The 14336-nt window shown below is 55.9% G+C and overlaps 4 protein-coding genes across 4 annotated transcripts; 2 read left to right on the top strand and 2 right to left on the bottom strand.

Moving 5' to 3' along the window:
- The first annotated feature begins 2337 nt into the window (after nt 1-2337).
- CDEST_00629 (uncharacterized protein) lies at nt 2338-3204 on the top strand. Its single transcript, XM_062916788.1, has one exon. The coding sequence runs from the start codon at nt 2394-2396 to the stop codon at nt 2769-2771; it is 378 nt and encodes a 125-aa protein (XP_062772839.1). The 5' UTR covers nt 2338-2393; the 3' UTR covers nt 2772-3204.
- Nucleotide 3205: 1 nt separating this feature from the next.
- CDEST_00628 (uncharacterized protein) lies at nt 3206-4436 on the bottom strand. The gene has a single exon (XM_062916787.1). The coding sequence runs from the start codon at nt 4229-4231 to the stop codon at nt 3218-3220; it is 1014 nt and encodes a 337-aa protein (XP_062772838.1). The 5' UTR covers nt 4232-4436; the 3' UTR covers nt 3206-3217.
- A 521-nt stretch (nt 4437-4957) lies between these two features.
- Nucleotides 4958-7711, bottom strand: CDEST_00627 (Putative zn(2)Cys(6) fungal-type DNA-binding domain-containing protein). Its single transcript, XM_062916786.1, has 6 exons — nt 7318-7711; nt 6983-7176; nt 6876-6933; nt 6598-6817; nt 6426-6544; nt 4958-6361 (listed from the first exon to the last, which is right to left on the bottom strand). Exons 1-6 carry the CDS (start codon nt 7422-7424, stop codon nt 5632-5634), a joined length of 1428 nt encoding a protein of 475 aa, XP_062772837.1. The 5' UTR covers nt 7425-7711; the 3' UTR covers nt 4958-5631.
- Nucleotides 7712-10082: 2371 nt separating this feature from the next.
- Nucleotides 10083-13263, top strand: CDEST_00626 (uncharacterized protein). The gene is made up of 3 exons (XM_062916785.1): nt 10083-11252; nt 11315-11380; nt 11454-13263. The coding sequence occupies exons 1-3, from the start codon at nt 11170-11172 to the stop codon at nt 12325-12327; spliced, it is 1023 nt and encodes a 340-aa protein (XP_062772836.1). The 5' UTR covers nt 10083-11169; the 3' UTR covers nt 12328-13263.
- The last annotated feature ends 1073 nt before the right edge of the window (nt 13264-14336 follow it).

The following is a 14336-nucleotide window of genomic DNA, read 5'->3' as shown; positions in this document are numbered from 1 at the left end:
AGAAGGAAGGCAGACGTTGGGCAGGGAGAGAGGGGGTCAGCGGGTTTTAATGTTGCAGGATGAAGCGAAGCCCGGGCTACCATTCCAAGGAAAACCAACGAACGAGATGAGGCCTGTGATGGGGGTGAGGGGGACAGACTTAGGAGGGGAGTATTGGGGGTGGATCCTCCACGTCTTCGTGCCTACTGCGCACCCCCCCTTCCAGGCCTTCCCTGCTCTGCTCTGCTGGCCGGCGGCAGGAAACAACCCCTGTTCCAAAAGGCGTTGGCGCCCTTGATTCAATGGTTCTGCAGAATAATATGTAAGGCGGATGTGTACGCCGTATGTGTGCGCCCGCCAGGGCCATCATAATCACAGAGGTCCGAAGGTTGCCCACCACTCATTTCCAAGACGGCCACTCTCATTTCTCTGTCGTGGGCCTTGTCCAGCTGCTGACCAGAGTACCTGGGCTCCGGAGGGGCTTTTCGAATGAACTCATCCAGGTGCCGCCCGTAGAAGCAGGGAATGCCACGACGTCGTGTGCCGTCGTATGTGCCTTCTCGTTGGCCGTCACAGAGGCCGCAGGACTGAGGACTTGAAGCTACATGACGCTAGCCAGCTGGCTTCATTCTGCCTGCGTCTGTCATAGGCCCGTTCTGAGCGACGCTGGCGGTGACCGGCCTCCTTCCTTGGTTTTGTCGACTTTGAGTTGGGTCCCGGGTGGATGCAAATGATGTGCCGGGCCTATCGCTGTGCGCAGAGCCGGGGAGCCGAGACCTATGGAGGGATCATGGCTGCAGTGACAACACATCCGTGCAGACCGGGAAAGTTAAGGGCGAGCCGGCAGACGCACGCAAACTAGCAAAGGATAGAAAGGGCGCTGCCCGGTTCGACCCCTTCTTCATCTTGCCCTCCATCATCAGCCTGCACCATGCGCCGGAGCTGCTCGTCTCATCTCGGCGAGAAGGAAGGAAGGAGAGAAAAGGCAGTTGGTCTCGTTCAGACATCCCTGGATCGACCCCATCCCCCTTTTCCCTCGTACAGGTGTGAAAGCTACCGGTTTCCAGTTGGCGTCTCGAGCACCAAGTACGGAGGTAGAAGTCCATCCATGGATGAGCTGGCTGACTGACGATTTACTCACAAAAGGCGCAGATGGCAAACAAGCCAACGCTGCTTGGCCACACCACTACAGAGCTGAGCGGGAACAACGGAAGGACGGCTTGCCAGCCCGCCCGCCGTCTCCTCGTGTTTCCCGCCCGCCTGGTCGACGGCTGCTTGATTGGTATAGGGTGGCTCATGTGTTGGTGGAGCAGAGGCCATAGTGCGGGCCGCACTCGCCGGTCTACATCTCATCTAGACCATCCACCAGCAGCTTTTTGGGCATGTTCGATGCTCACTGGCTCAATTACCATCGTTATCGTCGTAGGTCAGTCGGCTACATGCCACGACAAGCAACGCACCAAGTCCGCGAGGCACACGGAAAGGCGCTTCTCGGTGTGATGTGATACGGGTCACCTGGCAGTGACCTGCCTCGGGCGGAAGCAGTCCTCGCCAACCATTTGCGACTTTGGTCAAGAAAATGCATTTGTGATGCATCAAACACAGCATGCAGCATGCGCGCGTGTGAGTGTATTCCGCGTAGGTGGTTGTTCACTTGACGGCACCATGTCATGCCAACCTGTCCATCGTATCAAGGGCTTAGCGGCGGCTTGTGTGTTTTGTTTGATACGATCCACGAGCGTCCGACTCGATCGACAGCAACGCCTCGATGTCGTACGCCCTGGCCTGTCGGGCTGGCAGCATGGAATTCAAAACTCATTCTGGTCGGAAAAGTGATACGGGGTCCACACCGATCTGATTTAGACGCCGACGGCCTAACTGTTGGGTGAAGCGGTTGGTCTTGACTTTGAGGCCGGCATGAGGTTGAGACGCGGGGCACCACTAGTGTTTGGCTGCTGTTATGCGAGATTGGTAACGGGATGAGCTGACACTAAACACGGACATAGAAGACCAGACGACGACAACGACGACGACGACGGGGCTTGGGAGAGTGTGCGAAGACGTGAGACGATGCGCCCGTTATTTCGTTGATGATGGGATGGATGGGAGGGAGCATTGGCGAGAACGGGGATCGAGAGCATCGAGGTGGTAGCTGGCGACGGCACAAACGGAGATACGTAAGTACGTACGAAGCCAACGCGGTCCCTCGTGAGTGTGAGCGTGACTCGTAAGATCACAGGCAAGAACGAACCAAAGTGCAACGCCGTTCTTGCTTCACTTGCTTCACTTGCGTGTTCCTGCTTATCTGACCAAGCAAGTTACTCTGTACTTACCTGGAGGAAGGAGTGCGACTACAGGTTCTTTCCTACCTGACTACCTACCTAGGTACCTACAGAATACCAACCTCGGTAGGTATGCAACAGTACCAATTCTATCTTTCCACCCGCCCAACGGCCAAGTTGAACCTGCAAACTTACCTGCTCCTGCTTTGTAGGTCTCTTCTGCTCGGCTGCAAACACCAAATAGCCTCGCTTTCGCCAACCCATAAGCTCGGCAAACCCCGGTTTGCATTCTCTCTCTCTCTCTCTCTCTCTCTCTCTCTCTCTCTCTCTCTCTCTCTCTCTATCTACACCCACACACACAACACACAACACACATTTAGATCTCTTCCAGACACGTGCGCTGCGTGCGACCCGTCCGTGCCGAAAGACAAAGTTACCGTCCGGCTGCTCCCACTCTCCAACGAGCCACTATTCGCGGATCGTCGTCCATGGGTCATTACTCGGTCATAGGTACCCTGTCGAGTGTTGCGCACCATCAAAAACTCTGTTACGCTCGTCCCCCTCGGCAGATGGGCCCCCCGAGCCGCCGATCCCCCTTACTACAGTAAACACGACACGAGGCAATTCGCAAACCATGACGATCTTTGTCCTGACAGGCGTCGCGCCGTCATCTTGCGGAGATGAAGGGGCATCAGTTTTGCCAGATGGACCATGGTAAGTATAACTTTCGTGTATCAATGTGCGCGCGCTGTATGTATATCCGTAATTCAAAAACATTTCTGCCAACTCCATAATTTCTGCCCGTACGTGTGGGTTGTCTGCTATGCTGTTTGTGCCATGGCCCCTATATCGAACTCGGAAAATTTGCGTCAAGAACCTGTTTAAGCCCCTCCTACTCCCTCTTCCTCCAACATTTATTGCCCTTGCACCAAAGCTCCTACTTGGGCACAGTCTAATTACGGGTTGACCGAGTACGCTTGCAACCAGAAGCCCAGGAAAGCGTAACCCCCTGCGCATCGCACATTCGAGCTGTTGGGGATCATGTACAGATAGCCGCCCTGGTTGGGGCAGTATCCGAACCCATACACAACGGGATTCCCGCTGGGCGAGCCGCTCGACTGACAACCGCCGTAGTACTCGCCCGCGTTACGGCCGACGTTCCTACATGTGATCGCATAGTTGCCATCGCCTTGCACGTCGCTGTACACCCTGTCGTTGGCCGTGGCCGAGTCGGGTCGGTAATAGTCAACGAGTGTCTTGTCAGGACTGTTGTAGTTGCGCATCTGCCCGGCCTTGTCGACGTAGAACGGCGTGGCCGCTGTGGCGTCGCGGACCAGACGCACGGCGCCTGTGCCATCCACCATCACGTAGAGGCTTCTGTCGCCGGAGCCCTGCAGCACGAAGGCCGTTGGCGTGTTCGTCGGCGTGAAGGCCGCCTCCACGGTGCTGGTGCTGGTTACCGTGACGACGGCGGCGGGAAGCGTCGTCGTCGCCGCCGTGATGCCGTTGCACGAACAGGCCGACGAGTAACGCGCTGTGGGAACGAGTGTGCCGATGGTGGCCTTGCAGGCTGTGTCAATGTATGCTGGCAGGCTGCTCGGGTGGTTTTGCGAGGGCGTGCAAGACGGGTTGGCGGTGGCAGCCGAGGTGGTCGGCGAGACCTGGCGGTCTTCGAGCCCTTCCTCCCGCTTCACCTTCTTGAGGCCCGGGTAGGCGTTGCTCAAAGTCGTGGTGAAGATCGTCACGACTGCCGTCTGCGTTACGGTTGACGCGCATGGCGTCTCGGTGACTTGCATCCATGACGAACAGTCGGCCGACGCCGACGCCGGCCCGGGCCGAGAGCCGATGACAGCGCGGAAGCAGTTGTCGCGGTTGCACACGGCCTGGCGGCCGAAGAGCTCGTCCATGGGGGACGCGGCCACACCGGCGATAGTGCCGCCGACAAGTGCGGCGACGAGCGAGGACTTCATCTTGGAGGAGAGATGAGAAGAGGAATCGGTTTCTTGGCTAATAAACGAGGCCTTTGAGGTGCTTCATTTGAGATGCTGCGAGCGTGACGAGCAAGGAAAGACCAACAGTTCGTGACAAAACGAGCTGTTCTTATAGATGGCCATCGCAGTATCTCGACTGGAGCCTTTTCGGGCTGTTCGAAGAGCAAGATCACCGAGGCGGAAGATTTCCACCGGCTGAACAGCTTCAGTAAGCATCGTCGCCTCGCTTCGCTCCATTCTATCATACGACTGCAGACCCTGTAACCCCAATCACCTTGCTTCATCCACTTCTCAGCTTTGCCTCAGTCTTCTTTGGGAGGTACCGTCCGTGATCTAGCAGGTTCACAAAGCATGAGTCAAGACTGAGCACCGCAGCTGGTCGGCCTTGAAGCTCGGCAACCCCCTTCCCTGGGCCTATCGCTTCGTTCCGTTCTGGAATGTCCGCCCTTGGGGCGTCCGCAACTCGGCGATCCAGAAAACGCATGGAGTGCGAAAGAACGGTCCCGTATGGACAGTGCAAAGGCTCGACAAACCCTCGTGAAACCCACTTCACGCCAGCCGAAGATCAGAATCCTTACAGCGCAAATCGCCATGTTGTCGGTCCAGATCGTTCGGTCTACGGGCTCAGCGGGTGTAGCCGCCGCCGCCACCGCACGGGAGCCGACCGTTTCTGGTCGTTGGCAGGGTCCTTCAGCTAAAGGACCTAGTTAGTTGGCCAGGCTCAAATAGCGTCGACGCCACGAGACCACTAGCTAAGACTAGCGGCGGGCGGAACGCCTCGAGATTTCTTCATGCAGTCTAATATTCTCCCGTTTCAGCTTCTCCAGACTCAATTCTACGAACGGTATGCCGTGTTGGGATGTCCAGCTGTTCAAGGTGTGTCTGTCTACTTCTTCCATCCCAGGACCCTGGGCTACGGCTGACTATCGGTTTCTTCGCGATAGGGCCCTAGACGACCCCGTTTGTTCCTGCAGTCCATGGGGTTTGCTACGGATATCAAAGTGTGAATCACCGCATACTGCCTAGGCACAATTGCTGTAGCGATCCACTTTTGTCGATAGATCGGTTTGCGTGTTGGGCAGTGGCAACGCAACGCAGGCATACTGAACTGAACCCCTCCCCCCAACGTGGGCGAGGATACAAGTTTCGCACATGCCAGCTGCCTGGCTTGAACCCAGTCCCCGTAGTTTTGAGACCAGACCTCGACAGCAAAGAAAGAGCATTTTCCCCGTCTCGATTTCATCTTCATCCTGCCTAGACCATTCTTTGACTGGCATTTGTGGTAAGATCAAAAACCTCTCAGCAGTACTGTGAGATTCTGCTCCGACTGGGTTGAAGGGCCATGCCATTGGCAGTCGTCCCCTTCTCCTCTCGCCATCTCACCAAGTCCCTCCTCCGCTCACATCGAGGATCCGGTCCTGGACGCCCCGGCCCACTACTGAATCCTCCCAAATGTCTTGTAGCCGCCCCTCCGCATCTGAACCATCGGTCCAGGCGACTTCGGCGAGAACTGCTTTTGCTGTTTGCCAACTATCAAGCCGCATCACACTACTCGCCAGGCCCAGCTTCGCCGCGTACATCGCTCTCCACTTCGCGAGCTGCTCCCTGCCCGTTGCTGTGATGGGCCTGCCCGTGTTGGCTACGGCGGCGCCGAACAAGACACTCCAGAACCACAGACTGCGGCTGAATGTGCCGGCAATCATATCCTCCTCCCTGTCGCAGACGTCGTCGATAAGCTGCTCCAGCAACCATACCGTCAAGACGCAATCCATCTCGCTGTCGTTGACCGCCATGACGAGGTAGAAAAAGGTGGCGATGTAGCTAGCCCTGCTGCTCTTTGCGTCGCCGTTCAACATGGTGGCGATGTTGCGCTCGGGGTCAAACCCCCTTGAGAGCTCCCAGTTGAGGTTCTTGGTGTAGTCCTGCCAAAGCCTGTCCGTTGGGGTCTCGTCACCCTCCCACCAGCCGTATCTTGGTGCTTGTCGCGGTGGTAGGCTTTCCATATCCCACAATGATGTGAACAGCAAAGCGATGATGCTGGGCTGGAAATCGGCGCTGATGGCGTCGTGTATGACGTTCACCTCACCTCGGCGAAGCCGATCTCCGGCCCTGTGCAGAAGAATGTCAGCGGGCCTGACTTAGCATGTGTCTTGGACTACATGTAACAACATACATCTCCAACATCTGCTGCGCCAAGTTCGACCTCATCAAGTTGTAGCCATTCTTCCTACGCGTCAGTCTGTGAAGACCACGCAGGTGCTTTGAAGACGCATCTAGATCGCCAACGGCCCCCTTGACGAGTCTGGTCAGCGGTGTACTATGAACAACTGCTGGTGGTGACACACCTCGGTGAGTGCCAGTGTGGCTATCGCGAAGACGGTCGTGTCACTGACGGTCTCCGCAGACTCGGAGAGCTGCTGCTTTGCAAATTCATACGCCGCCGCCTTGTGGTAGAGAAACGGGACTTTGACGTGCTCGAGAGAACCGGTCACCCACGCCCACTGACAGGCCGCGACAACCAAGCACCCATGAAGAAGACCTGGATGCAGCAGCGTTCTTTGTACGCTTCTGAGTGTTAGTCCCGACACACACTGGTATTCTCGGCCAAGGTGGGATGGTATACCTGCACAAGTTTTGCCCCCTCTCAACCGGGGTTTGACCCCTCACGTAGAAGGTGGAAACTGAGCCTCGGATCAGTTACTGCCGCAGACGACGGTCCAGGCCACTTACACTGGTGCCAAAGCCACTGCGACATGGGCGACATCTGGTAGTCACCTGAGAACCCGGCAAATGGTTGGTGGGACACGACATTGACAAGAGGGGCCGAGGCCTCGGAGGCGACCGACTCGGAGGCGGCTCGAGAATCATGGTCGGGTTCGGACTCCGGGTAGATGCAGTCCTTGCCGGTCTGCAGGCAGTTCGTGCTGCGGCAGGTGTTAGGCCATGACTGAACCGGACACGGGATATAAGCCGACCCGGTCCGAAAGAAATGTTCCCCCGAGGAGATGAAAGGGGACGGAAAGGCCCAATCGAGCGAGAGAAAGGGGTGGCAGAGTGAATCATACCATAGTGGTTTGCGCTCGTCGCATCGCACATGGCGCTGCTTGCATGTCGTGCAGCCGTTCTTGCTACGGCGGTGGAATTTACGGACTCGGCTCTTGGGCGGTGCCATGTCAACTCGGTCCACCGGTGGCTCGGCGTCAATGATACTCCACACAGGCCCGGGGTTCAAAGCGGCGCCGAATGACCATGCTTGATGCAATAGCGGCTATGCAGTTCAGGGCGGGATTGATCTTGCAGGTGCATGAGATCCCGGTGTTGGCTCTGGGCAGGAGAGAAGCACACAACGCGCTGTCCTTTGGAGTATGGAAGTGGGAGATAGGATGCATTGGTTGGAGAGTCGAGAAAGAATTGTTCACTTTTAATCAGCCTCCTGAGCTCTGTTGTCGTGACGGAAACGTTGCTGGCGTTGACGATGATTGGCGCAGGGCGTCATGTGGGAGTTGCTACACGAGACGTGCATGATGGCCCATCCAATGAGAGTGTCCCAGCGAGGTCGGCTAGTGGGTCCATGAGCTGTTTGCTCCGGCCCTGCCAAGCGAGCTCTGGACCCCGAGTCGCCCGTCGCTTCCACCGGCGAACGCGAGGGAAGCGGAACGGCCCAGAGGGGAAGGGGCAAGCAGGAAGGAAGCATCTGCACTGTTAGCAGTCGTCTAGCTACCTACTAACTCTGTACCCTGGAGATAAGTACCTAGACATCGGCGAGCGTCAACCATGATCCAAACTTGCTGTCTCAACACTTCATCCAACCGTCTTTCACAGCACTCAGTCCTCGGGACTCCCAAGATGGAGCGGACGGTTCCAGGGCCCGATTGATTGCATTAGCCCACGTCATGAACCAATTTTAACATATCCGAGTCATCATTGTTAGCGTCAAGCGTCAACCTTGTTCTACCTACTAATCCAGCCCGCTATCATACACTCTCTACAGATACCGCCTAGACTGCTGGTTCGGATAGCCTTGTTTCCGCCGAAAGCATCGAACATTCGTCGAACATTCGAACATTCTTCCATGGCTGAGATGGCCCCCTCCTCTTTCATTCGTCCACCAGAAACCAACCTGTCCTCGATTCGGCGCGAGCTCGATTTGGAGCCGCCATCCCGGACTAGCCGGCATCGACGCAGCTCCCGAAGACGCGAAGACGCATTGACAACTCGGTGGAAGTGACCGGTCATGCCCTCCGAATCGTCAGATTTTTAGTGGACCGCACCGGTGATGATTTCGGTCGTGTCATGCGCATCTCGCTCCGCCATGCGCACCATCCCGGACTCATCAATGCCCGGAAGCATGGAGGTCCCAAGACCTCTGATTCCCATGTTTCGGCCATCTCTCCACGCTCTGCGGTCTGCTCCGCTCCAGATAGATTTCGTCTCGACGAGGCTTGCGGGACAACAAACAGCAAACCCACTCACCCACCCACCACCACCCCTCCCTCATCCATCTATCGGCACTGTGCACATGTAGAGGTTCCGCATGTTCTTTTGGAACACTTGCGCCTCCCCGTGCTTCAGAAGTCACGGCATAGAATCAAATCTCATGCGCACAGAGACAGGCCGCGGGAAGCTGGTTGAACTACAGACTCTTCTTTATACGAGGCCAACGAACAACGAACGTCGTCTCAATTTGACGAGATGATCATCCTGCAGCATCCCCGCAAACCACGAGGCGCCGTTTGACACATCATGACGAGACGAAATAGCGTGTCTCCCCTAGTCCGCCCCCTCTCCTCCACCCAATCTTGGGTCGAGTTGCTTGCCATTAACTGCACTCCGAGATCGAGCAATCTCCTATGATCATCATGCGCAGAGATCACTGCGATCGTCCGACAATTTTGGCTTGCACTTGACTCTGGAACTTGGTCAAGCTCGATCGGTTGAGGTTATCGACAAAGTTCCCAGGATACTGGGGTTAACCGAGGCGCACGTCATCCCGCCTGATTGGCGATGGAGGTCGATATCGATTGACTACCCAGTCACCCGCAGCCAGCCGAACGGCAGCCATGAAGCAAGCAAGCCTCTGGGGTACGCGCGCCATCGGCCCTTGCGCTGCCCAGAGTGATTCCCCTTCTCCTAACACAAATCTTCTCCAGCCCCATTGACTGTCTTCCTGGCAAATCATTCTTGGGCCCCGGTTCCCTGCTCCAATACAAGACAAGAATCCAAGACACAACCGGCTTCACGTCAAAGTCAGATCATTTTCTTAGTCCGCGAATCATGGAGCCTCTTCCAGTCACTGGCCTGGCCTCATATCGGTAACAATTTTCCAGTTGTCCTTCAGTTAAGGCGCCCATGACTGTCAGCACGGGGCTTGTCTGTCACTGACCACCACGATTGGCTGGCGTCGCTTCATCCTCGCTGACAGTATTACTGTCGGGATACTTGGACGGTAAGGTTGCTGGTTCAACGAGACACAAAAGCAACTTCGTCTCTCTAAAGTGGGCATCAAGGCATGGTTGGGCACGCACAATTCGCACGTAGCGCGCGTCCCCTCATCGTATCGGCTGTCCATGTTTGCTTGTCCAATTTGTGCCCAACCCGGCGTCCTGTCACCGCTTCTTTTCCCGCTAGGTACAACCCTGCACAAATCATCCCATCCGGTACCGAAAGGCTACTCCGAGTCCTCGGGCAACAATTCTCCAGCCCAGTAATGGAAAAGTCTCTGTCACAGCCCAATCGGTGCCCTACTCGACACGACTGGCCCCGTTCTCTGTCGGGAGTTGGCATACCCAATGACTTCCACGCACCAGCCTGTACTTTGTATACGGACCAGCCATTAGATTTGTTTTCCTTCTGGGGTCTTCCCTGAGGGAGGGGCCAACTGTCAAACGAAAAGAAAAACGGTCGACCTGGTATCGCGCGAAAATAGAGGGGATGGGAGGACACCGGCCATCCAAGGGCACGCTGATCTCCCTCGTCACTCGCGTGTCGAGCATATGGTCCACGACAGAAAAACAAGGGCTCAGCAAAGCTAGGGATGAATGCCAACTAGACCCAGGGCGCGCATCGTCAACCAATCTATTCCAAGAAGCCCGGCAGGCGAACCTTCTCGACTATAGCGCTTGGCAGTCACGTATCCTCCAGCCCATGCGGCAGCCGTTCGTTTGAAACCAAAGACGTCTCCGTGGTGTTGGTCATTGGGGCGAATGCAAATCTTTACTCGAGTCTCGCCGGCCTGCGTCTCTCCTGGTCCCTGTCCTGTCCTGTCCTGTCCTGTCCTGTCCTCCCCTCCGCCTCGACTTCCCAACGGACCACATCTTTCTGCCGTCCTAACTGGGATCAACCATTTTCGCCGCTTCGATACCACGCCCCACGAGGAGAGCCATCTCAAGCACACATAAATGCCTCCATTCCGAACTTAATCATCCACTGTCAGGATCCTGCCCGCTCCCTCATCCTCGTCCATCCCAGGAGCCTCTTGGTTTCTTCTTTCCCGTTTTGCGCCAGCAAAACCAGACATCTACCACTAACCCCCTAGTGTCTGTCTTCCAAGTCAAGCCATTCCCGATCACCTTATAAGTCATTTAAGGTGACCGTCGTGGAGACAGGTCGTTTCTTGGATCGATCACCTGCTTCTCCCCCAACACCCACACCGCCCCTGCAACGACCCGGAGTTCTTTAAGGGTACCATCCTGGAACAAGACCATTCCGTTATCGTGGATTCCCTTGTGTTTGAGGAGACATCTTGCCGCATTGTCCCAGGAATACTTGGCCGAAGCTCATAGCCCAAGGGACTCATTCTGGACACCCAGGGCTGACCTGCCCGCCCAAGGACTATTCTTATTTCACGTGGCCTCCATCTCCTGGACTCTTTGGAAACCTCCAGGGCTTTGCTGCTTGACTTTTCTTTCTCTACCGTTATGCCCCCGGAAGATATGGCCCAGCCGGATTTTGCCTACAGACCTTCAGCCATGTCCAACGGACCGTGGAACTCGACGCGGAGGTACGGACCGCTCTCTTTAATCTCCTGAAGCCCGAGGACGGAAAACTGACCAACGAGAAAAGTTCAATGTACAATGATACATTCCCACCCGCTGGAGGGTTTGACGGCAACTATTATCGCTCATCAAGGTAAGAACCAGACGTCGAGTTTTCTGCCATTTTCATCACAAAGGAACAAGCGAGTAACACTGTCCCTTGAAAGCGTGTCTACATACTCGCCAGGAGCCAGTAATTACAACTTGCCGATCGGAACAAATCCCCATGTTGCCGCCGCCGCCGCCCCGGCGTACGGATCACGTCCGGCTTCTGGCACATACGGCATCAGTGGTGCTGCTGGCTATGGCTCGTACAAGAGTACGAACTCCCAGGCGTGGGACCACCAGGAGAGATACTCACCAACGGACTCGGTCGACGACATCATTGCATCCCCGAACTTGTCTGACTACTCCCTCGAGAACGGGGCAGGCGCCACGCCTCCGAGTAAAGGAAAGGTGAATGGGAAGGGAAGGCCTCAGCGTAGGCCGTCAAACCGCGACGAATTCGACGGCCCGCATCAATTTCTCGCCCGCCCGCCACCGGAATACATCGCCATGCAAGAGCGTGAACTACCTCACTTGCCGACGAACCTGCACGTGCAAGAGCAAGACATGGTCCTGACCCAAGTCAACGACCGGCTCTCTCAGTGTGCCTACGACTTCGTTGCGAAATACCAGTTTCCGATTCCATTAACGCAGGACATGCGGCCCGTAGAGCGGCCCCAGGATCGGGAATGGACGGAATGGGTGTATCTCCTGAAGCGGCTGGCGACGAAGCGCCGTATTCCCGCGCGGGTGCTCTACAACGGACAGATTAAGCAGTTTGTCACGATTCTCGAGAACTCTCTGGAGATGCGGCACGCCGCCAAGCATCAGAGTCGCCCACTGAAGGACGACCGCAATATTCTACAGCTCATTTCGGCGGGCATCCAAGTGGCCAAGATCCTCAAGGATGCCAGTGCCATGGAATACCTAGACCGACTATACGTTTCCACGGAGAAGCAGATTCAAGACCGCGCCGTCGCGCGGTTCAGAAGCTAATCTGTTTCCACGCTTTCCATTGTTCGCCCAAGTCGGACTCCGACAGCGGCGTGCGGTACATGCCCAATCCTAACGTAGGGAAACGGTGCACCGGGCCCTATTTTGACGAATTTCTACGGACCTTACGAACTTGAAAATTATTGCAGACGGGCTGAATGGATCCCTCTCACTCTTTAGAAGAGAGAACGCGAAGACGAGAGTAGATGACTCTGATACGGAAACAGGGCGGGTGTCCACAGGACGATAGATTCCCTCCCGAAGGAACGACGCAGGAAAGACACCACAGGCTAGCTTAGCTCAAACCCTCCATCTCTCGGCAAGCGAGTTGCGTCTTGTTTGTTTCGTGTGTTTTTTTTTACGGCGAGGAAATGGTAATATATTGCCCGTTATTCAGGGCAGAAGGAAAGGTGCCTCTTTGTTACTATTCTGAATGATCTTTATTGCACACGACACAACACTCACGCTCATATACCCCTACTTCCCCTCACCCTTCACGGATTGGTTTCGCAAGCGAAAGAGGACATGAGAGGATATCACAGGGAAGCGATGGGCGCTAGGGGTTCCTTGGGAACACAGCGGAAACCGTCCTTGTACATTGTTCTTTATTTCAGGGTTTTTTTTTAGTTATTTTTGCCGGTGTCATTGTTCCATTTTATTCTTCTTTTTATGGTACCGCCACGGCGTGCTAGAGGGAGAGGTGACCCTGGAGCTACTTCGACGGGTCATGTCTTCGTGTGCTTCATCTTACACTTGGCCTACGGTGAGGTTTCTTGATGCTGTCGGCAGTTCTGTGGTTCTTGTTGGAGAGAGTGGTTCAGACGTATCCCTCGTGGCACGCCGTCCCTCCGCGTCGTTTTCTTCTTCTCTACTCGCTGGTTTGGGCGGCTTAGATGAACCTAGGGCAGTTTGATATCCATAGGCCTTGGCAGCGTGCGCTCTCTAGCGCTGAAGAATTTCATGTAGTATTTTCTTCAGCCTCGCAGACATCCAGGTCGAGGGACATCGCCCCTTTCGAGGTCCCGTCCACTGCGCTGTCCTTTGTCTTTTTCGACATCGGGTGATCCTTGTGATACACGCACAGCCTAGGAGGAGCCAAAGTCCCGTTTCTTTGCATGCCTGGCACTCATGCATCTATCTCTGCAAGCCAGGAGCGGCAGGTGCCAAGGCTGATCTCAAGGGTTCGCTGGGTGCCTCTCAATCGCCCAACACAACAGCGCTTGGGTTGGGCTGAAATGAACGGTGATCATCGGCCGATGTGTGTGTCCTGCTTGCGTGCCTGACGGGGTGGTTTGGGCGGGAGCAACCAAGAGGGAGTGACGGGGCGATCGATGGGGGGGGGGAGGGGGGGTTCCCTCTCGACCGTGCCAAGATCGGGGAATGGAAACCGTAAACAACCCGATGTGCTGCTCTGTGAAGAAGGGGAAGGGGGGCTCCGTGATGTCGCATCCCGCTTGATGGGTTACCTGGGGGAGGGGGGCACTGGGGGTGGGGGGGTTAACATTGGCGAAGCGGAGGAGAGGGCAACAGATTCGATCAGCACGCCGCCGCTTAATAGAAACCCGACGGAGCACACCGCTTAGCACCCTCTGATAGGCGATGAGTTACGTCAAGGACGGGGCAAGAACCGACGGTTAGCACGATGCAAACCTGCAATTTCCGATCATGGGTATTGGGCTAGTACTATCTGTACTGGGAGCAGACATGTCAGTGTTTGATGGGTGAAGGTCGCTGATGGGGATGAATGGTTGGTGCTGAAGTTTGACAAGTGAACGGGGCACATGGTAGCACGATGCCGCATGCCGGCCTAGGTGGGTACAGCCTTGCTTGCCTTCTTCAGTTTTGCCGCCCATTTACTGTGTGTACTTCACATATCCGTACAAGGGCTCAATATAAGATTTCTGCAACTGAGGGAGGTGCAGATGGGGCCCTGTTCTGGGTGGTGGGCAGGCTCGTGCTGGAACGAACGTCGAGAAGGCCGCAGTGGCCCGGGACCGGGGACCGGCAACGCA

Source organism: Colletotrichum destructivum, chromosome 1 (assembly GCF_034447905.1).
Source record: "Colletotrichum destructivum chromosome 1, complete sequence".
Taxonomy (NCBI): Eukaryota; Fungi; Ascomycota; class Sordariomycetes; order Glomerellales; family Glomerellaceae; genus Colletotrichum; species Colletotrichum destructivum.
The sequence above is the reverse complement of the archived record's forward strand: the minus strand, read 5'-3'. Positions and strand labels throughout refer to the sequence as shown.